Here is a 23,305-nt window from a genome sequence, read left to right on the forward strand (position 1 = left end):
GTTACTTGACAGGCTAACAGTGAGTGAAATCCATCTGCCAATTAAATGTTGACAAGTTTATAGTAATCAGACATATCATGTGCTCAGCTTTACAGAAACTGAAATTCTTTGCTCAGGTGTTAATATGAAGAAAATACTACACATTTCTGCCAGCTCAGTTTCCCTCTGCACCCACTTCTGTATATACACATAGACACAAAAAGGCAAGGCCGGACAAGAGCATATAACTTCAGTAATTTACTGATGTCGTGCAAACAGTGACAGGAAGCCAAATGTTACATAACCTGGCTGGTAAAAAGCGATTCTCCTGCCAAAGCATACAGATGAGGGCACTATGATGTCATTTTAAGAGTACACACTCCATTACAGTCCAGTCGGAGCACATATATTTCAGTTTTGGCTATATATCTGTGTCTGACCATTTTCTTTGTCAAGAAGATTTTATTCTGCAGTTGCTTATCACTCAAGTCCTCTGCATTAATCAAAGGGGGTTTGTTTTATACAACTCATGTTTTAGACACATCAGACAGAATCTATGGAAAATCTGTAAAAGAAAATTTTATTTCCATAATTAACACATACAGTACATTATCTTTACAACATAAAAAGTGCAATATGCATTCAAACTACAGCAATGTACAGTACAAAAATTACTGCATACTTAAATATAAAAAGAAAATGATTAAAAACTTTGACGTAACCTTTTGTGATCATGTCACACCAGAGTGACAAAAGCCTCAAAACTCATTGATGATATGAGCATAAAAGCTTAACAGCTATGAGCATAACAACTCCTTCGAGTTTCTTTTATTACTTCCAAAAGGTGCAAAAAGAGGTGACAGCATTTAAACATTTACGCAACTGACATTATGATTCACATATTTTGTACAGCTTCAGTGGTGTTTCTGATTTGTTAAGACAGCCAAAAAAATAACTTTGGTCTTCATTTCAATAAGCACATGAGTTTAAAATGTTGGCAGCACTTAAAAATGAATTTAAGCTAAAGAAAGCTTTGATGTAATGTTTTGTTTATGCTGTTTCTTCTATGTTATATGTCAGAAATGTGCAGCTAACTTTAGCTTGGGAAAATCTCATACAGACTTGATGAGATTTGACTCTTGCACTAGGTGTTTTTTTTATGATTTCAAGCCACACAGTGACTCCTCATCACACTGCTCTCCCAAAAATATAAATGGTAAATGGTCTGTACTTATTGTACATTGTATTGTAAATATTGTACCATGTAGGGAAAGATGAGGTTAATAACATTACTGCAATGTTATTTTGGAAGATAGCTTGATGTGTACCAGTACTCACTCAATAAAAATAAACAGTGCAAAGAAACAACAAACTCAGAAAAGCTTCTGTTCTGTTTGTTGAAAACAGTGTCGCTGGCAAAGGTTAAAACCTTCTCGGTCCTTTCATCCCATTCACTCACTTCCTGCAGTTAATGCATTAGCATACACTTCTGCATTAAAAACTCATTTCCTCACTCTTGATCTTCGTAAAGAAACGGAATTAAACTCTGGCCTGGTTTTTGTCTGTGCAAGAGCTCTATGTATGCAACATGAGGTAACCTTTTAATCTAACGACCCTAAAAAAAACTTGTGATAAACATTTATCTAACACTTAGTTTCTCTCAAACTGTTTAGGGATTCAAGTTTATTAATGCAGGCTACCACTTTGTACCTGACAGGTAAAGGTAATGTAAGTGCCAATGAATAGCAGGTTAAAGGTTATAGAGTGCCTTGTACCATCTTGTCCTGCAGTTTATCACACAGCTCTGTGCCTCTGGTCTCTTGGGTAAGGCACTTGTTTGTCCATGATGCAAACAAAGTTATAGATGAACTCATGGCTTAACATATTTGTCAGATACAGCAATATGACTTTAATCACTGTGAACAGCAGTTTGAGAAACAATGTGGCAAAGGAGAGTGCCCCCTCCTAATATAACAGTTGGCATTTTTTATTTTCATTTGTTTTCTTGGACTAAATTCTCCTGTTTCCAAAATATGTGCAGCTCTCTCCATCCTCCTAGTCAGATGGGTATTTGAGAGGAGTGTATAAACATTTAAGCTCCACTTGATTTGTCAGCTTCTGGGCTCAGATGGAGGCTCTCCCTCTGGAGTGTGCAGGTCCTTGCAGTGTCGGGACCCTGCAGAAGTGGTGGGGGAGTCCCACTCCAGGCCTGTGTCTGGCTCTGGAGACAGTGAGAGGAGCAGCAGGGTCCCTGTGTCAGAGGAGCAGGCTGAGCACAGGTCCTCGGAGGAGAAGTCGAGGCTGCCCAACTTGGCCAGCGAGTTGGAGCGCTTTAGCCGTGAGGGCACTGTCAGCCCTGCCAGCCGCATTCGGGTCTCAATCTCTTGCGCCCTCTGGCGTACAAGACCAGGTTTCCCCCGAACGCTGCGCAGACTGTCGCTGCTGGAGCTGCGTGTTAAGGTGGAGCCATGAGGCGAGGAGGTTGGTGTGAGGAACCCAGATCCCGCCACCCCCAACAAGGCTTCATTGGTCAGGGGCACCACCAGAGGCTCTAGCCGCACTTGGCATGGTGTTGAAGTTTTAGTGAAGTCACCCATAAAGCCAGAGAATTCCTCCTCCTCCTCACCATGTAAAGAACTCTTCTTGGACCTTTGGAATGCATGCAAAGGCGTCAAAGAGTGCAGGGTCTCCTGAGACAAACCTGAAAGCCTCTCAAGTCTCTCTGCACGACGGCGGACCAGCCCAGATCGTCCCAGTTGTAAAAGGGTCTCTTGCTGTTGACCGAGGTAACAAGCCACTCCAGGTTTCACTTCCCCAAAATCTATTCTCATCAGTGGAGGGAGAGCATCTGAGGCAGCTGGATAGTAGCTGCCATCAAACTCAGTCTTAACTTCCAAGTATTCACAATTGTCCTCAGGCTTCACTGAACTCAGTGATTCCCCAGGCTTCTCCTCTCTATCAAGTGGATCAGTGGGTAGACAGGCAGCACAGTTGGCACAGTCACACAGAGGGCCACAGGGGTACAGCAGTCCCATTGAAGACATGAGGCCTTCACAAGAGGGACTGGACTGTGGGAATGAAGCACTTGGGACTTCAGAAGGGGGGCTGGGGTTAAGGCAAAGCTTAGGAGTCGAAGTTGAAGAACCTTCTTGCTCCTGGGATTTAGACTGATCCCAGCTAGACAGTTTAAAAGCATCACTTGGAAGAAGGATGGGGGAAGATTTTTCCTAAATGAAGACAAGTCAAGAAAACATATACCAGATGAGAATGATTCATATGGTTATTACCAGTGTTTTTATGGGCTAATCACATTGATCAAACTTACATTGTCGTTGCACAGACCGCTGAAGTGGTTGTTGTTGTTAGAATTTTCATTGAGGGTTGCCAGGTCCATCCCAATAACTTCCGTATCCCCCTCTACCTCATCAGCTTGTGTTTCATCACCACCTCCTTCACCGCCACCTCCATCATCTGGCTGCATAAGTACCTCCATTTCCGCTTCCTCCTTTTGTACATCCTCCTCATCTTCCTCTTCCACTGTGCTGAACTCCAGTCTCAAGCGCAGCTCTTCCAGTGGCTCAGGGCCACGACTGCAAGTCTGGGCTGCAGTCCCCTCTGCAGCAGGTCCAAAATGGGGGAATGTGAGGCCTTCACGCCCATCAAAGGCCTCATCATCCAGCAGAGCATCTCGCTCCACGTCTTCAATTTCTATGAACACTTTTTCCATGCCAAGAAGGGGTGGGCCTCGCACGGGTGTTGATGGTTCACTGTCTAGTGCAGAATCAGAAAGCCGGCGGAAATAGTAGTTGTTGTAGGCTGGGTCGACCTCCAATGCAACAGTCCTGCACGAGGAGGGGCATGCCGCACCTTTATCAGACAACGCCTCCTCACAGCAGGGAGACATCCCTGGCTCTGGAGTCAGGTTTCCTCCTTCCTCTCCTCCACAAGACTGAGCCAACCCTTGCTGACCCTCTGCCATCTCACAGTCTGCATCTGGATGCCACAGCTTATTGTGACGTTGTTTGCTGGAAATAGAAAAATACAGGAGAAGGAGAGTAGTCAAAAATAGTTTAATTTAACAGGTTAATTTAACAGATTATTAGTCAAAAACACTCCACACACACAAATCAAATGAAGACTTTACCTAGCATCTAAAATGCCCTCATACTCCGCCAGCTGTCTCATGAAACCTGGGTTGGGTCGTGTGATATTCCTCTTTTGTTTGACGAAGTTGTAAGCTTTCTCCAACGACCAGCCATACTCCTTCATAGCATAGGCAATGACAGTGGAGGCAGACCGACTGACACCCATCTTACAGTGAACCAAACACTTGGAGTGGTTCTTTCTGTGAATAAGAATCATATAGACATCCATGGAATACACAAACTGCACATACAGCCAGCTGCAACCAGAAACAAAAAAAGGTTTATGTCTCTTCTGCATGTTTGGTTATAACCCTACACTGCGCCTGAAAAAATTGGAAGATGAAGCAAATGTAGGTGAGAATGGGCTGGAATGGATGCAGGATACAAGTACACCCAATTGTCACATTTTTCTCTGTCCTGTGAAACAATCAGCTCCTGAGATTTGTCTATCTCTCCCTTGTTTACTCTTTCTCTCTTGGTTGGCACTGAGTCTTTTTATTCACTTATGTTCTCAGCTCATTGACTGACTCTACATCTATCTATGCGGAGCCAACTTTTACAGCTTTCACGTTTACACAAGGGAATGTTGAGCTCAAAACATGTTCATTATATTTATTAGTAACATATAGACTCTTAAAAATTATCCTTAATTCCTGTTTTTAGTTTTTAAACAAACACTTAAATTCAATCTTTCTCTTCTGTACCAAACTGGATCCCCCAAATACAAAACAAACGTAGGAAATTAGATTGAACATTTTTAGAGTTCACTAAGTCATTTGATGATAATAGGTGTTTGCATGAATATGACAGGTATTCTGTTCCACTGGGGGCTCACTTTGCTTTCATAATGAAGTTGTACGTGTCGTTCCAGTGAGCGAGTAGGTCGGTGGCCTCTTCATCGTAAACACGTATGTTGTGATAACTGAACGTCCCCGGAAAGAAGTTGTCTATTTCCCTGGTAACGTTGAGGATGTAGCCCACCCTGAGGGGGGGAAAGATAATATGAACTCATGAACAACATTCTTTCTAGCTTGAATAATAATGAAAATATAAGTTGTATGTGGTTATCTTAGCTCTTCTATAATTTAAAATAAATCACCCTGTCTCTTGCAGCTCCTCCAAATTAGATGCATTCCATTCAGATCCCTAAAAACAAATGAGAGAAAATACTGTTTAGACTGAGTGTATTTTCAAATCTTTTAGAGACTGTTCATTTTCCAAAAACAATTATTTCACCGGGGAGATTATTTAAACATCAGTATGACTTTGGGATTTGAAGTAAAGGGAACTGTTTTTATTACTATCATTCTTAGCAACAAGTTCATCAGAAGTATTTCTGAATGTGAGATAGCTTGAATTTTCCTACCAGGTAAACATGGTCAAAGATGAGAGTGGCTTTGTCCATCTGGCCAAGGATTAGTAGCATTTCATTGTCAATGAACTCTTTATACTCCTTTAAGTTGCAATTCATGTGCTGCTCCAACTCTGTACGGATCTGGGAAAGAAAAAAATGGTTTGATTACTGTCTGAAGTCTTTCAAATGTTAATTCCCAGTACGTCTTGTGAACATGATCAATTCTGCCCACAGAACTGGAGAAGGCTCTGAAAAGATTTCTATGTACTCCCGAGTTCAAATTTTACCTGCTGAAAAAACCATTAAGAAACAGCAACTATGCTGAACTGTGGAGTTCTTGCGGCAGACAAAGAAAACTTTTAGATAAAACTGCAGTCAGTTGTCAGCTGGATGAAACACTCAAAAAATAGGATTTAAACGGAACAGGGATTAAAAAGAAATAGACCAATTTGTAAATCGCCCTTTTTATCTTATGTCCTGCAAAAACTAATCTCTGCACAGTTGATATAATGAATAATAACAGCTTTATCAGCTTTCAGTGTGTTCTTAAAACAGACCTGTAATTCACAAAGGCAATGTCTAAAGGGTACAAGAAAACATGTGGATAAGAAGGCATCATTTTAGAGTCAAGAGTCAATAAACTGTAAAGTAACTTAAAGAAATGTGATGAAGTGTAACATAGGTACATACGAAAAATGGTAGGAAAATCTTTAAGAACTTAGGCTAGGTTCACACTGCAGGCTGAAGTGAACCAAATCGGATTCTTTTGCCCCTATGTGACCTATATCTGATCCTTTCATAACAGTCTGAACGACACAGATCCAGTTTTTTTCAAATGCGACCCAGGCCACTTGGATATGTGGTCCTAAATCCGATACACTGAATTTTTGCCATGCAACTTCAGTCTTCGGCCAGGGCGCATTAATCACTAATGTACATAAAGGTAGCCACGGGAAATTAAACTAAAAGAACCAAAGAAAAGGCAATATTTTAGTACTGTTTTCTTGTGGTACTCTGGTTCTACCTGTTTGCAAGTGACATTCTCCAGGTCCTGGCACGTCATGATGCTTCGGAGTTTGGCTTTAATAAGGCACTCTGTCCTCTCTCTTTCTGACGGCCTGGAAGAAAATCCAGTTTGAATAAAATTTAAGCAATCAGTTAATCAGTTTTTTCCTGGCATGTGAAGCTACTTCAACAGCTGGTTCACAGTAAGAGTGAATCATTCTTTACATAAGGAATTGTTTTGTTGGGCTGAAGAGCATTTACTGACTTGTCAACAAACATTGTGGGTGAGTCTGGCCGTGTGGTCTCTAAGTCTTTCATGGCGTTCCACTCGTTTATGCAGCTCTGGTCTGAGGCAATGCAGCTCTCGTAGTAGCCCATCCAGGTGAGAGCCATGCCTCCAGGGAAGTAGTTAAACCTGCGTGACACCTCACAAACCTTGTGCAGCACTTGCAAGGCTGACCTAGATTGTTTTTGATCAGAAAAATAAAATGTAAGAGATATAGACTTGTCCAAAACCGATTTTCTAAACTATACTAGTAAAACAATTAAATTAATGGAGCATTAATTGGATACATAAAAGTCTGTGCACATGTGTCTTCATGCCAGCAGGTGGTACAACGAACCAGCCCGGTGTTAACCTGTGTACTGCAGCTCAGTGTTTATCAGGAGACTAAGACTAAGGTCAAACAGTAAATAAAACCAAACTACCTGTGGTCTTTTTGCCTTGCTATCTTCCTTGAGCTATTCTTCCTTGACAATAGGAAAATCTTTAAGCACTTCGAAATACTTGACCATGCTACAATGAGAATCCAACCACACTTGAAACTAAACTGTGAAGTGGATCTACAATCCAGTGGATTTCTCACAGAAACTACACTTGTGCATTGAATATGCTCCAAAACGTGCTTTGAAACTTCATCTAATGCACTTATCACATTGTTGCACAGAGGCTATATAATATTTACCATGTTAGAAACATAACACATAAATTATTAGTACATTATGAAGGTTTGTCATTTAATAATAGACAGAAAAAGGCACGAAAGTTAAATATATTGTCACAGGCTGCGGACACTCAACTTTCTGTCCACATATTAATAAGAATCACAGCTATTAAAACTGGTTAAAGAAGCAATGCAGCTCCTTTTCTTACTATTTAGATATTTTAAACATCTCTTATCATGGCTTCTACTTCAACATCTCCAGGTCATTTCTGTCTGAGTGAGTCAGAAGACTACTCATCTGGACCCTTACTGTGGTGTGCAATGAAACTAAGCTGTTGTAGACAGCCACTATGTCTCCAGAGGTTGATTATTACTCACCACATGGCCTGCACTGACACAGGTTTGAAGACATGAGTTCTACCGGCTGTGTTCACAGTAAAGCCCCTGCAGAGAAGAAAAAATGCACAGTCAGTCCCTGAGCTGGAGCACAATGCAGGGATGTGGGAATCAAGCTCATTTAAGGTGTCAAATGGTCAGTGCAGTGTTGGGTAAAAATCTGACAAACAGTGCTGCAGCTATAGTCTTTGTTGTTACAAGGACCGAAAAAAAAAAAAACTTACCCGTCTCCATCCAGATGGATCTTTGTATCACTCCACAGAGGTAGCACCATGCCGATTGAACAGCTTTTACTGAGAAAAATGAGAGTTCAAATTCATTACCAGGCCTACAGACAGAAGGTGCCAGAGAAAAGGTACATTTGCATGTAAAAAACATTAATAATCAGAATAAATTTAACAAAAAGTTTTTTCAAATGTGTTCGTATTTAAAATTGTTTAATAATTCCTATATAATAAATAGCTCTTCTGTTGTACACAAGGAAATATACTGCCTAGTCAAAAAGAAAGTCACTACCAAAAAAATGGTCACACACTCGTTTTTTCATACATTTCATAATATTTCATTAGGTGGCCTTTAGCTTTGCTGTGGTGTTGTTTCGATTAGCTTCTGCAATGTCACAAGATTTATTTCCATCCAGTGTTGCATTAATTTTTCATTGATGATACGAGATCCAGCACATCCTAAAGATTCTCAGTGGGTTTCAGGTCTGGACTCTGTGGTGGCCAATCCATGTGTAAAAATGATGTTTCCTGCTCCCTGGCAGTGCCATCTTGGAATATGGTCGTACCATCAGGGAAGAAAAAAATCCATCAAAGGAATAACCTGCTCCTTCAGGTATCAGCTGACCTCATTCTTTGGGCACATAATGTTGCTGGATCTAAACCTGACCACCTGCAGCAACCCCAGATCATAGCACTGCCCCACAGGCTTGTACAGTAGCCACTATGCAGGATGGGTGCATCACTTCATCTGCCTCTCTTCTTACCCTGATGGTTACTCTGGATGGGTGCATCACTTCATCTGCCTCTCTTCTTACCCTGATGGTTACTCTGGATGGGTGCATCAGGGTAAGAAGGGTAAGACTCTGGACTCATCAGACCACATGATCCTTATCCATTGTTCCAGAGTCCAATCTTTATGCTCCCTAGCAAATTTAAGCCGTTTTTTCTGGTTACCCTCACTGATTAGTGGTTTTCTTATGGCTATAAAGCTGTTCAGTCCTAATCCCTTGAGTTCCCTTTACATTATGTGGAAATGTTCTAAATTTCACACTTTACAACATGGCCCTGAGTTCTACTGTTGTTTGTTTTGTTTTACTGTCTGATTTCAGCAAACCTTTAAGTAACTGCTGATCACAATTTTAGGATTTTTTCCCAACTACATTTCTTCTTTGAAGACGATGGTCCCCCACTATCCCTCCAGTTTTTAATAACGTGCTGGACAGCTCTTAACCTCGTTTTAGTAGTTGCTGCAGTCTCCTTAGATGTTTTCTCTGCTTGCTGCATGCCAATGATTGGATCTTTCTTAAACAGACTAACATATTTTCCACGACCACGGGATCTGTCTTTCCACATGGTTGTTTAAGAAATGAGAAGCTACTCATAAAAACAAATTGTTGCCAGCTGAAAGATAATCGCCCCTGCAGTAATTATCCAATAGGAGGCTCATATCTATTTACTTAGTTAAATCCAGGTGACCTTTTTTTTTGGACAGGCACTGTATTTACACTTCCACTTTGTGGCAGATCACTGCAGGTGAGTGTTGTACATAAACAGACTTTATCCAAACAGTTTATACAGCACACCTAATCTACAAGTAGCACCAATAAAATGATAATATCAATGAATAAACAGAATTTAGCCTCTATTATCACTTAAGAAAACACAATGGCCCTTTTTGTACCAGTCTTTGTTGGTGAAGTCGATTCCCAAAAGAATGTTCTCTTCTGTGTCCTGTCGCCCGCTGGTGTATACCACCACCATGTAGCGGACACGATCTGACCATGCACTCTCCAGCCGCACCGCCTGCATGAGGTACAGACCGCATTTTAACCCACATTAAATAAACACTGCGCTCTAATCATGCAAATGCAAAGCCTTGATTATTTAAAATAGTGTACTGGGAAGTGAGAGGTAAGAAAAGACAGTTTGTGCCTAGTTTTAATGAATATCCTTAGGACGTGTGGGAGCACAGGAGTGGCGGATGTAAAATAAAACAACTTAGCCTCACATTAACACATACACACATACAATGGAAAAATTTTGTAATGCTCTCCCGAGTGTGTTCAAGGCCCTCATGAGCTAATAAAATAATTGCAGTGAGCAAATAAGAATCCCAAGTGGATGATAAAATCCAATCTGGACGAGTTTTCTAAGCCAGGTTCTTAGTCACTGTGTTCAGGTGTGCTCATGTTTTTGTTAAATGTGTGCACATGCTTATGTTGTTTCATACCAATTTGATTCTGTCCTCTGAGCGAAGAATGTTTATCATCACCTGCAGGTGTTGAGGTAAGTCACCTGTTGGAGAAGAAAATGGGTTGTTTGGAGTCAGTGACTGCTTTGACAACAAAGAGAATATTAAGACTTTAATGCATAAGGCAGTCATTTTCATAACTACTGCTGTAGTCTAATGAGAGTATATGAAGTTACACTGCTCCCTAGTGTTTAACACCAATCCCTCCTCCCCACCAAGCCAAAACTAAAGCCTGTTTCTTGAAACCATAAGTTAAAATATGTTCAGTGAATGTTATCAGCTGACATGTCTTATTAACTGGCTGAAGAGAGAAGAACTGACAATATCATCCCGACTTTGCATCAGGAAACTAATTAGCTGCAAAACCACAGTTCAAGACCTTGTCTTTGCTTATTTTACATCCCTCAGTGCTTGCTGTGCCAAGACAAATCAGTAGAGCTGGATTATAAAACAGAATGTAGGGATGGAAGCGATGCAAAGTAGCTGTGAGCAGCAGAGAGCCTGCTATTTACCGACAGATGCCACAACAAGGCAAAAAGACAAATTGTGAAATCCTTACTTTTTATTGTTCTCAACATATGTTAATATAAAACAGAAAGTTTCTGACTCTTGGGTGGTCATTTATCTTAGCCTCATGTTTCATGATATGACAGGCAAAATTGTTTTAAACTGTTACCTTATTATGTACATATCTTTCTAATAGAACCTTTACCTCCTCAGTGGCTCAGTTGATTGGTGTCATACCACAGGGTTCAGTCCTGAGCCCACTTCTCTTCTGCATTTAAATGCTAAATCCCACATGGTCCAAAACTTAAATTTACTGAAATTCAGTTATGATAATTCAAATTATGTTTGGGCTCCAAACATGTTTTAGCCTTGTTGTTTTGTAATGTAGATAGTCTGTCAAATAATGTCACCCAGGCTGAAGGAATCTAGGAGTAATATGTCATTTTCACCTCTGCTTTGATGCTTAAGATACATAAGTGGTTCAGTCTTTTTATTTCTATGAGAAATAAAATCCCTCCTCTATGCGCACTCAGCTGTAGGTCACCTTAACAAATCTCTGTGCTATGAAGTGATATAAAATCAAACTAAAATCTATTATAAATGTGGTAATCGTTGATAAAGAATATCAAGAGTGTAAAGATTACTTTGTTCAAAAACTTTAATCAAAAAGGACAATTTAGAGATTGGTTTGTAGTTACTTAATGATAAGGGGTCCAAATGTGTTTTCTTTTGCAGTGGAAGAATAATAGAATGCTTAAAGCTATCTGGAAACTAACCACAGGCCAGAGACAGATTATCTGTTTTAAGATAATAGGGCTGATTGTGGGGAATACTTCTTTAAGCAGCTGAGTGGAAACAATATCTAGAGTTCAGGAGGAGGATGCCATTTGTGAAACTGTTTTTTGGAAGCGAAACCTGTTGAAAACTGTTAAAAGAGTCAGAATTAACATGGAAAACTTATGGGAAAATTACATTCTGTAGCTCCAACAGAGTTATTACACCATACATGAAATAGTCAAATAATTATGGCTTCATAAATTAGAGGGTAATTTTCACATTTTAAGCTCTCTAGTGTAACCTATTTTCACACAACTGGCAAATGATTAACTTTAAGTCTCTGATGGCAAGACACCAGCTTTCGGAACAAGAATGCCTTTATCAAGTTCTTACTATAAGTCAACCTCACTGTCTCCTCCTTAAACGCCACAGTTACTGAGAAATGACACAGCTATTTCCCCTGGCAAATGCTCCTGAGGAAAAAGTAAGTCCTGCACACATGTGAGGTACCTGACAAAATGGCCAACGAAACGGACAAAGCTGCCAGTCACAGCAACTTGCCAAATGACTTGGCAGCAGCTTAGCTGTTGGCTGATGGTGAATTCCCATCATGCCACTGGATTGTCCGGTCAGTCTTGAATCTTTAAAGGAGCTATTGTGGCTTTCAATGGTGACATTTTTAAAACAGCCTTTGATTAATGTTACCGTAAAGTTCAGTCTTACGATTCATGTGACAAAGTTGGCCATAGTTGGCAAAAGCAAAAGTAGCAGTTATAGAGGAATAACCAATAACTGTGACACTATAAGCAATTTAGATAATGCAGCTTCCTCTACAACAAATTCAGAACTATCAGGCTGTCAATTATTAATGCTGACTTGGTTTTGACCAATTCATTAACATAATAATAAGAATAATCATATAGAATGATCATGCAGTGTACTCAGTAAATTTGATTTAAAATTATTTTAGCATGGCTAAAACTAAATGTTTGGTCCTAGGTTTCCCTGCATTAAAGCTTAAATATGAGTTCCTGACTTGTAATTTGCTTTGGATAAAACATAGTTAACTAAATGTGAATCTAAAGTTTTCAAGGTTAGAATAAGAGAGAACATGTGAAGCAACATCAATAGGGAAGTCCTCTGTTAATCATCAAGAGAAGTTTTGCCCACAGTGCTACCACACGCTGGATTTAAGCCCTAATCTGCCTAAGCTATAGGTCTGGAACATGCTTATCAACGACGCAGCCTCTGTCCTCCTTACCTCAGCTATAAACATCTGCTGCAGTACCTGAACTCACTGCATAATTCCCCTCTTACAGACACCGACAAGATTAAAAGTATATTTTAGGGGACTGATGTGGTCATCCTGGTGCCATGCCTTATGGTTCTCACCTGCATGTTTGTGATGAGGATGTGCTTTTTGGCCCTGGTGACTGCTTCCCTGCTGCAAGAAGAGAGCAGCACCTTTTACCATGAAGAAGCTCTCACTCAAGCTGCAAAGAAAGGCAACAGAAGAGTTACACGTTTTTAGACAGAAGTTGCACATCAGACACCCTGCTGCAGAGAAACAGCTCAGCACAATCCTTAAAAATTGCTTTATAACAGACCAAACAGTGAGGCACAAGACAAAACATTTTTTTCAGTTCAACAAAACAGTTCAGTTCAATGATAGGAGCCTTGGAGATAAGCATAAATCATGGCTGTCAGCTGCTGGCAAACTAACTCAAACGGTAAGAGGAGAAGCCAAGCTGCCACGTTACAGAGGCAAACCTGCAGCCACCATGAATCAAGCTTTGATCCTTAATACTCATCTATCTGCTTTCTGCTGCATGAGTTGCACTCAGATTTGACTTGTCAGGTCTTAAATGGCTTGTTATAATGCAACACAGACCTAAATATTTGTCCCAACTGCATTTCTTTGCAATCTTTTTCTTTTTACAATGACCTAAGAGCAGCAATTATCACCTCACATCTGCCTGTAAAAATTCTGACGTTTTCAGGTTAGGCTTTGGAACTGTCAACGGATGACACAAGTAAGGAGCTGCAATAAAAACAAGTGAGGTGTTTCCCTCAGGCTGAATTCAATCATTGCATTTCATCGAATAACAAAGCACACACATTCATAAATCTACCTGGCAGCAATGTGGAATACATGTACCACATATTCTGTGTGCGCAGTCTGGCAAACCAGGTCATCATTAAGAAAGTACACAACTGATGAGTGACAGGATCACAACAAATCCCGACAGGTACTAAGACAAACCTGTATCTAAGTACAACTTTCAGAACCTCAGTGTATAGGGGAAATGAGGCATTACTAACTAATGTCAGCTTTAAAAAAATTCCAAATCAAATTGCACTGCCATGACTTTGAAAATAAACATTTGTAACAATAGAAATCTGCTAATATGCTGAAAAAAATGAGCAAATGAATTTGGTTTTAATGTTCTTCATCTGAATTATATCAACATCTGAACTGCTTCCTGAAATTAACTTTCTCTAATTAGACCTTTAAAGCCCACATAGATAAAAGCAGGCCTGGCCAAACCAGAACATTTGGTAGGAACAATGGATTTCATGTTGAACACCTCACAATAAATTATGATCGCCCCCAGCACCACTGAAGGAAAAAAAAACTGAAAGAATCAGTGACAAGGCATGGGGGTGGACACATCTCAACAAGAGCTTTTGTGTCACTTTGGTAGATTTTTCACCCACGGTGTTCTCTTTTTCAGATTTATAAGGGTGTGGGGAGGGTCTACTGTCAGGAAATGATAGATTATGAGGCAAAAGTGTAAATACCAAGACAGGGACTACTGCCTCATCTCTACACAGGACTGCATAAACCTATGTTACTCATTCTTTTTTTAAGACCCAAATTTAAAGTGGGTCTTAACCTGTAATCAGTCCAGGGGAAAAAAGAAGTGTGAAACTCGTTTTCATGCATAAATCAAAAGACATCTTAACTGAATAGCCTCATCTCTACTGTCTTTTTCCCTGCGGCACCCTGCAATCAACTTCTTCACAAATGTTAGGGCTAAAAATACATCTGGTATCAAAGCAAACACATACTATAATAGAAAATCTTTCCAGAAACCTAAATTGTTCAGCACGATAACAGCTGAACTTTATTTACAGACACACTCAAAGAGTTCAATCACTAAGCTGAAGTCACAAAATACGGAAAATGATGCATGAGAGATTTCTTCAAAAATAACAAAAATCACTAAGCAAGAGTTAAAGACTATAAACCTTAGTAAGGTGCTTGAGCTCAGATTTAATCTGTGAAAACCCTTCCTAAAGTCTGATTTAAAAAAAAAAGGTAAGTTACACTCACATGCGGTTTATCTCACTCTGGGTCAACACAGCGTTTTCCACAAAATATGGTATCATCTTCATCACGGCCTCCTGAATGGGTTCTACAACCAGATGCATCCTGCTAACTGGAATAAAATCAGGCCCTCCCAGGCACAAGCTAACTTGTCCTCATCCACGTTCAGGAACAGTGAAGAAGCAAAAGAGGAATAATAACATGAAGTGTTATCCCCCTACTTTTGAATGACAGACTGACAGCCAGTCTGCACTCATCTGCTCTGTTCAGTGAAAAAGTGCCGTCTGTTCAGACGCCACTCCCTCTGGCTGCCTCTTCCTCCTCCCTCATTTGAGCGTCTCTGTTTGCAAGTCAGCCTCTTTGCCTGCGGGGACACACTGCAGCCTCCACCCGCTGCCTAAGGCGCACATAACTAATCTCTCACGTCCCTCAGTCTGCTTTGTCTGTCACAACCTTTTACTGTAAGGAAGTCCAGACTCAAGCGATTAAAGGGTAATTCAAGAGAAATAATTCTCTTCTTCAACAATCCTTGTCCACCAGGTTAGAATCAACAGAATGCAAAGAACACATTTTTTCTTAGGCAAATGCAAACATCCCTGTCCTGGCTTTTGTGCTCCTGAAACCAACTCTCTAAAATCCAAAAAGAAGCCCACTTCTTCTCTTCGTCTCAAAAAGTAAAACTACTTGGAAAACAAAAGAGAAGACGTCAGGAAACTTTCACATTAATACTCTTTAAGGTACTGCCTTCATAGATCTCTATACACGGGATAAACACAGGTAGAACAGGCAAGAACTGGCAAAGTACCAAAACTCTCAAATCTCATTATACACAGGCTTATAAGGGAAGGATAATCTTGTTTCTCTCCTTCAAGTGGCAAGTGTTAGCTGTCACTCACTCACATGTAGCACCATCAAACACACTGCGTGAGATTATTTGAGATTAAAGCAGGTTAAGGCGGACTTGCGTTTTATGCCCCATACATCTGCAGCATCAGAGAATACTCCTTACAGATGACTTTCCTTCTGTCATTTAGCCTCAAAATCTCCAAATATTTACAATCAAGGGACATAAGTGTCAATCTGGGATGGTTTGCTGATACAAGCACAGTGACACAGATAACACAATAACCCGTCCAAATCTTCTCAACAATGGGACAATGTCTGTTATGCTTCAACAAACTACCATACATCCATTCACCAGACACATCAAGCTGTGCACCCTGGACAGCTTGATACATCCAGCACAAGAAGAATGGAGGGATGTGAACTCAGCAACTCCCCATGGATTTGAGGTCGATCTTTAAAGCAGCAGTTAGGGATGACGGCATATCACTGAGTTATAGTATGCAGCTCCATAAGTATCCAGATGGATGTGGATGGAGCAAAACAGGACCAGATGTCCTCTAAGCCTCTGCCCTGAGTCACCAGGTGAACTGATAAGTGAGAGAACTGCACAGAGGCTGTAACCAACCCAGTTTAGTTAAGGTCTTAGATATTTTTATTAACACCACCACAATGAGAAAACAAGCATCCTCTTGAGACTGTCAGTTGCATAATACTGGCATTTTTCTCACTGACACCACTGAAATAGGGGGAGAGAGGGAGAGGCACAACAGGAAGGATTAGATCTCCTCAGGTATCAGTTGAAACATGGTGGGCCTGAGTGACAAATACATGACATCATTGATTCCTTTTGCCTCACCCCAATTACAAGATCATGGTACATTCAACTGGGTACATTCTTGCCCAATCGTTTGCATTGCCCAACTCCTCTCTGTACACGGTGAAATCATTCCTTGGTTCAGTGCCACAGACACCTGCACCATGTTTATGATAGCCTTCATTAACCTCTTGGGTCTGACATCGCTATCAACATTAACCAGTAACAGCAAGTACAAATACTCCCATCTGGCAGATACATAGCTGTCCATCAACAGATTTACCATGCAACTGGTGCACTGAATCAGTACACCCAAATACATGTCTGTCATATAAAAGCCAACTTAATATGGCTAAACTATAATCACAAAATTACTGCCAGTTTTATTGCATGATGTGCCTTACAGACTTCTCAAAAATGAAAAATATTGAGAGACAAGTCAGGACTTGCATCATACATAGAACACATGCATTGCTTGGGGACATGCATAGGCTATTGCATAACTAAAAAGAAACTGAACACTTAGTGTGACGCATTTGCTAACTGCATGATCAGAAACATCTTTCTGCTCCTTGAAAGATTCCTCTCGCATATCTTTTGAAGAAAAGTTTTTAACAATAAATATGTGGAAAATCGAAAGCATAGGAGCAACCCATGTTCATAAAAAGAACAGAGGACTCTGACATTTTGAATGATGTGCAGAATTGTGCTATCATGGTTGTACCAAGTTGACAAGCTAGTGTTGTGCTTATGTGCTATTAAACAAGTTATTATACAGACCTAAAACAGTGTATCTTTATTTGTTTCCACTGCAGTTAGGTAACAATGCTGCCAAATTTACATTGAGTCCATTTTTGCTACACACACTAGTAATATCTATAAGACAGAGACACATCATATAAAAAATGCAAATCTGCATGGCTGCATCACACTGATACAATCTGTAAAACACTAAATTCTCCCCCAGAAATAACAAAGTCATCAACAGTCAGATATCAAATAGACATTGCAGTATGTACTGTTGTGTTTACATGTGTAATATTTATTTTTTTAAAAAAACTGCCATTTTAAGTCAGAAAAAACAGTGTTTTTAAAACTTTGCTGATCATCTAAGCAAGTTTAAAGAGTAGGCAAAATGTTTTCTTTGTCATCTCTGACTTTACTTGTCTCAGTGATGGGAGTTTTACTAGGCTCTCACAGCTCCTCCTCATAGACACAGCTACAGCACAGTAAGTGAAGTGAAAATAAAATATTCCTTGAGCCTAATATGTGCATAATTTTTACATAACCTCAGCCTGACTATTTGGAAGAATAAGTCAAATTAGACCAAGCTTCACTCCACAAGTCTGATATGGGAATATTTTAGGCTTGAGCTGAAGGAGAAAAAAGAACACATGGATTAGGATCAATAAATGACACTACACCACTTTTGCTAAATTAAAATCTATGCCAATGCTTGTAAACAAAATTGAATTTAATCATTTGATTTTATTTCATCTGTAGTGCATAAAGCACCTGTATGCCTTACGTTGTCTCAGATGAAAAGCCACAATTCTCCACAGTAACTGCCCAAGTAATGTCTCCCTCCTCTGCTCACTAAAATTATGTCTGATCTTATCATTTCACAGTGTTTCTGCTGTGCAGCCGGGCTGTGCTGCAGGATCCTGACTCTGCATGTTTTCATGGTAACGAAAGGAACTCTGCTGTGAAACCGAGGAAGGGTCAAGCACCACCCCAATTGTGTGCTGGGACCACAAAAGCTCTTTAGCACAAAAATAAACAAGAAACAGAACAAAGAGAAAGCAGCAGCCATAGTTACTCTCACATTTACCTGAAGTTAATAAAATTCACACAGATAATATAAATTTCCACTTGACTATGAGAACACACACATAGGAGTGTGTTGCTATATTTTAACATCAGTTTAACCTAATTTGTGATGTCCAGCCCTTAAAAATTAGCTCCACCCAGCAAGTTAAAGAAATGTTTTTTGTTTTTCGCCTGCTAAGCAATGACTACACAAAAACGTGAGTCAGTGCCAGACACTAAATATACTTTATAACAAAGACAATTAATTCAATTTGAAACAACTAGCTGAGTAAATGACTGAAACAACCAAATGTCATAATTATAATCAGCTTTCTGTCAATCTGTGCCATGCACATAGAAAAGCTGTGGACACTCCAAGTGACTCAACTGATGATGCAGAGTTCAAGAACAAGTTCGTCAGTCTAAATGATGATAAATAAACAGCCACATTTGTCAACATATTACTTGAGTGACTGCTGAAAACTAACATAGTTTTTGCAGTCGTCTATTAGGAACGGATGACTATGCCAGCAAGCCAGACAGACAGGTGTTTTATGATACTTGTTCACATTTATTGATGCCAGCTAGTCTGCCGACACTCAAGATTTCATTTCATGACTCAAAGACAGATGTAGGCAGTTGGTCAACAACACCTGTTTAAATATTGTTAGAGGCTTTGCCATGCACCATGCAACAGAACGGCCAAACCAAACTTAGAAGTAAACTTACCTCTGATTTACTCGCCGTTCATCTTCACTCCCGAATTCCTGCAATGCAGATAACAGCAAAAAATGAAAACCATACTGAATCAATCTGACAAAGATTCTCCACCTGGCAGGTAGAGAGAAACTACAACCCTCTTTATGTATTTACCAGCCATAAACTCTGATAAGTGAACATGGCAGGGTAACACAGAAGAACAGAGATGGTTTACATACTGTCTTCATTAGAAAATAAAAAGAAGACTGGTTTAAAAGAAACATCAAATTAACATTAATTAATTATTGTTTTTTATGATTAAAAGACTTGTTGTGGACTAACTATTTTACTGGAATACTTTTACTGGACCCTTGCTGACATAATAGAAGTACAGTATAGCTTCGAGGAGAAATTGCATAGGCGATTAGTCAGAAATAAGTGTTTACTAAATAGTTATGATTGTAGCCAGGAATATACATCATTCAAACCTCAAGAATCTTCACTTTCCAATGGTGTATAACATGTCTATGTACTTGACAGAATGAGTATTATACAAATTTATTTCTCATGGAAATAAACATCTGGTATCAACGGGTTAACAATGAAGCTGAATCTGGCAGTGAATTTCAATCAAAATCAACCTGCTGCTTATTCTCAGACTGCTGTCAAACATGACACTGCAAGCAAATTCCAGTGTAGTCACACAGGTTTGTGTTCATTTACATTCAACAGAAGCTGTACCTGCCATAACAAGTGTTCAGAATTTTCTGAAAACCTCCTCTTTGACCAACTTTGTGATATCTGTGTCTACTCATAAAGTCAAGTATATTTTTATGTGATAACTTAACAATATTTAAGATAATAAAAATCACTTCTGCATTTGTAAAGATGCATTAGTGAATGTTTATCAGTGCACGATTTCCTGGTACACCGATTACACTGATGCACACGTGAGGGCTGGGCTAATGCAGTGTTGCAACTTTGGGGCTATATTAAACAAGTTTTCAGACCACGCTAGCAACTCTATTTCAAAAAAGCAACTAGCAACAAATCTAGCAACTTTTTTCTGGGGTTATTGGAGACTTTTGGAGAATGAGGTGAGGGCATGTATCGTTTACTTCTTCTCAATGAGGAGCAGGTGCTGCTGCAGCCCCTCGCCATCTAAAGGCAATCACAGCTGCAGTCAGAGCAGGAAATATTCACCTCTGCTAGAGGGTCAGACTGAAAATAAAAAGCACAAAGTTGCCACTGGCTGATTCTGCCCTGGCTTAAAGTCAGATATTAATGTCTATTACTATTAATGAAGAGTGTGGACAAAAACATTTTAAAAAGTTAAACGTACTGTAACATGTCTTTGACTCTTACAGGTCAGTTCGATTTTGGCCAGGGATATTTTCTATTTCTATTGTTTTGAATTGAAATGTATTTTTCCAATAATTACTAAAGCTTGAGTTTACAATATTAATGTCTGTCTATTATTTGATTGAGTCGTCCACTAAAATCCATTTAAATAAAAAAAAAAAAGTTGCTTTTTGGGGCAACTATTGTCATGCAAATAAAATGTGATAAATTGAGATTATTTAATTACAAACTCTCTAATTAAATAGATTTTTTTAAATCTAGTCCCACCCTTAGAAATGATTGTAGATGATTACTGAAATACAAATAACTGTGATTAATGATGGAATTGCCTTACCCTTTTCATTTTATAGCACTATTGCAAAATGAGCTTACAAATAATCTTATAATTACATCATCCTTACAAGGAAATTGGAAAAACCTAGGAACATGAATAAGAAATAAATGTATGTTTGCCTTTAAGGTTTTCTAAACAAAATTTTAAACAGGAGAGACAGAGGTGTGATGAGATGATGCTATTAAGAGGGCTCATAGTCGGTCAGCTGTTTCAAATATTACAAAATAATGTGAAACATGATCCATTATGTGTCATGCACAGATGCATGAAGAGAATCATGTCGAGTGTGTTGAGATTATTTTTATCCTAAATAATTGTGTGTATAGGTTTAATTCTTATTGATGGAGAGCCTATGTGAAAGTGTTGCCAGCACAGTCATTTTTAGCAAATCATGGAAAAGGGTTTTAAGAGATGTTTTCCATTTTTAGGTTGCCACCACATTGCTGCTGATTGTCACTTTGCAGGGAAAAAAGGGAGAAGAGTGGCCATTCCTAGGCAATGAACAAAAATTATGCATGGATGACCATGGAACAATGTCTGACTGGATGACCATCCATTAATCTCTATAATGTTAAAATATTGTCCCACATTAACAGCCTCATGCCAGCATTTCCTACGTCCCTGTTTACCTCAGCTCTTTCACTCCACTACAGCACAGCACTACTCCTCCACCCCTCCCCTTCCATCCTTCATGAGTAGATGACATCATAGCTGCAGCAGATTTCAGCCTGCATTTGCTGTCACACCTTAACAAAACTCCCAGCAGCAATGAGATACAGGGACAAAACAGCCTTATAAGAAATTACCTATTTGCAATAAGTTACTACCTTATGTCATTAAAGTGATGTATAGGCTGCACAATTCTGGGAAAATAAGAAGTATTTTGCTGAACTTGGTTCTGCTGGAAAACACAGCTCAGACACTTCTGGGTGTAAATAAATACAGATGTCAATCCTGATGTCTGATTCTGGTATGCAGAGCAGAAAACGGTGAGCTCATCAGTTTATAGCTGGTGAGTAGTGCCCCCATCAGGCAACTAGTGTCTGTACTTGATAATGGTAAAGGTAACTATCTAAATTATTTTTGTGATACATGTGATTTTTTTAACCAGAAAACAAGAAATTTAAACTGACTCTGTGACTGTAATTTGGCTTGTAAAAATCATAACTAAGCTAAGTCTTTTTCGAGTATTAGTCCAGAAATCTAATACATCTGTTATAAGGGAGGACCAACACTAATAAATCTGGCACATATATCCTGTGTAGACTGAGCTTTTCTCATTGAAAAAAAATAATTAACGGAAATCATTGAATGCCTTTTAAGGAGATCGTACAGCCAAATTCAGCTTCTCGAGTAAAACATCCAGATAGAAATATTAATTCCTATATTTTTCCGTTTTACAATACTGTAAACATAATCGTATTCTTCATGTGTCAAACAGACATGAGTAACAGAAAAAGCACATTTTAACGTCCGCTACTCACATCATACACATCTAAAATTAACGTTAGCTATACCTTACATCATTCATAAGACAGTTATCAAACTAAGCTAGCATAAACTATATTAAATTAGCACGTAAATATTTTAACACTTGGATTGTTATAATTGAACATGCTGACGCGCTGATTTAACTTACTAACCTACATTTGATCTTTCTGTCGGAATAAATAATGTAAGCATTTGGCAAAGCTAACATTAAATGACAACCTAGCATAACACGTTAACTGCCGGTGCTAATTTAGCTTCAATCAGAGGGCCTTCCTCCAGCAACATCCTTCTCATCCTCAGTTTGCCCGGTTAGACCTCCATGCTGGAGCATTTGCTTTTATGCGTCCTGGGCAAGACTGACCTCTCCCGCGGTCGTGGTTGCTGTGCTGGCGGTAGATGCGGCGCTGGGTGTCGGGGACCGCTGCAGAGTGACCAACGCCATGGCTGGAAGCTGAGGATGTAGCACCGACCGGCCCCTGTGGCCTGGAGAGCTTCAGCTAGCCGCTGAGCTAACGTCAACATACAACTGATGACTGGAGAGAGAGGAACTGTATTATTATCCTTCAGGCTACACTCTGCAATAAGTGCTGCCTTCACGGCCCTGTCTATCTTACCATTGTCTTTAAAGTCGTTGTATAGTACAGTAATAACTTAATAATTACAAAAGAACGTTGGCACGAAGTGAGGGTAAATTAGTTTTTCCTGTCTCAAACTAGGTAATTCAGAATGTTTTACATCAAATTTTAAAGGCTGTTAAGACTAGATATAAAATATTTTACATGAAAGTATGTCAAGTTCTAACAGAATGACATAATAGATAAATAAGATGTGGCATTAGAGTTTTTTAAAACAGATAACAAGGAAATGAATAACAACGTCTATATTACTAATGAAAAATATATTTGGCATAGTTGCAAAGGCACAAAATGTGATAGCAGTAGTCAAACCTAAAGCTGTGACTATGAGTTTATTTATTAACCATTACAGCACTCGGGTTAGAGGGTTACACTTACGAAAATGTAGTGTCTAGGGAGGAA

At 39.4% G+C, this 23,305-nt stretch overlaps 1 protein-coding gene across 3 annotated transcripts; it reads right to left on the bottom strand.

Annotated features, from left to right (window-relative positions):
• Window positions 1-1,037: 1,037 nt before the first annotated feature.
• Window positions 1,038-22,780, bottom strand: ssh1a (slingshot protein phosphatase 1a). 3 transcript variants are annotated; one of them, XM_041998991.1, is made up of 15 exons: window positions 22,630-22,780; window positions 19,112-19,149; window positions 12,975-13,075; window positions 10,278-10,342; window positions 9,729-9,850; window positions 8,048-8,116; window positions 7,806-7,871; window positions 6,749-6,943; window positions 6,503-6,596; window positions 5,491-5,619; window positions 5,224-5,270; window positions 4,960-5,106; window positions 4,124-4,324; window positions 3,305-4,004; window positions 1,038-3,206 (listed from the first exon to the last, which is right to left on the bottom strand). In XM_041998991.1, exons 1-15 carry the CDS (start codon window positions 22,708-22,710, stop codon window positions 2,091-2,093), a joined length of 3,171 nt encoding a protein of 1,056 aa, XP_041854925.1. In that variant the 5' UTR covers window positions 22,711-22,780; the 3' UTR covers window positions 1,038-2,090. The 3 variants fall into 3 exon arrangements, with proteins under 3 accessions (XP_041854925.1, XP_041854927.1, XP_041854926.1); XM_041998993.1 differs by lacking the exon at window positions 22,630-22,780 and adding an exon at window positions 21,407-21,425; XM_041998992.1 differs by lacking the exons at window positions 19,112-19,149; window positions 22,630-22,780 and adding an exon at window positions 14,920-15,121.
• Between the last annotated feature and the right edge of the window lie 525 nt (window positions 22,781-23,305).

The sequence above is a fragment of the Melanotaenia boesemani genome, chromosome 11 (genome assembly GCF_017639745.1).
Source record: "Melanotaenia boesemani isolate fMelBoe1 chromosome 11, fMelBoe1.pri, whole genome shotgun sequence".
Lineage (NCBI taxonomy): Eukaryota > Metazoa > Chordata > Actinopteri > Atheriniformes > Melanotaeniidae > Melanotaenia > Melanotaenia boesemani.

Excerpts from the sequence above, each read along its gene's own strand:
- ssh1a (XM_041998991.1), bottom strand. The coding sequence starts at position 22,710 with ATGGCGTTGGTCACTCTGCAGCGGTCCCCGACACCCAGCGCCGCATCT. Across the intron at positions 9,851-10,277 it reads CAGAGGACAGAATCAAATTG|GCGGTGCGGCTGGAGAGTGC; the intron begins GTATGAAACAAC and ends TACCTCATGCAG. Across the intron at positions 5,107-5,223 it reads GAGGAGCTGCAAGAGACAGG|GGTGGGCTACATCCTCAACG; the intron begins GTGATTTATTTT and ends TCCCCCCCTCAG.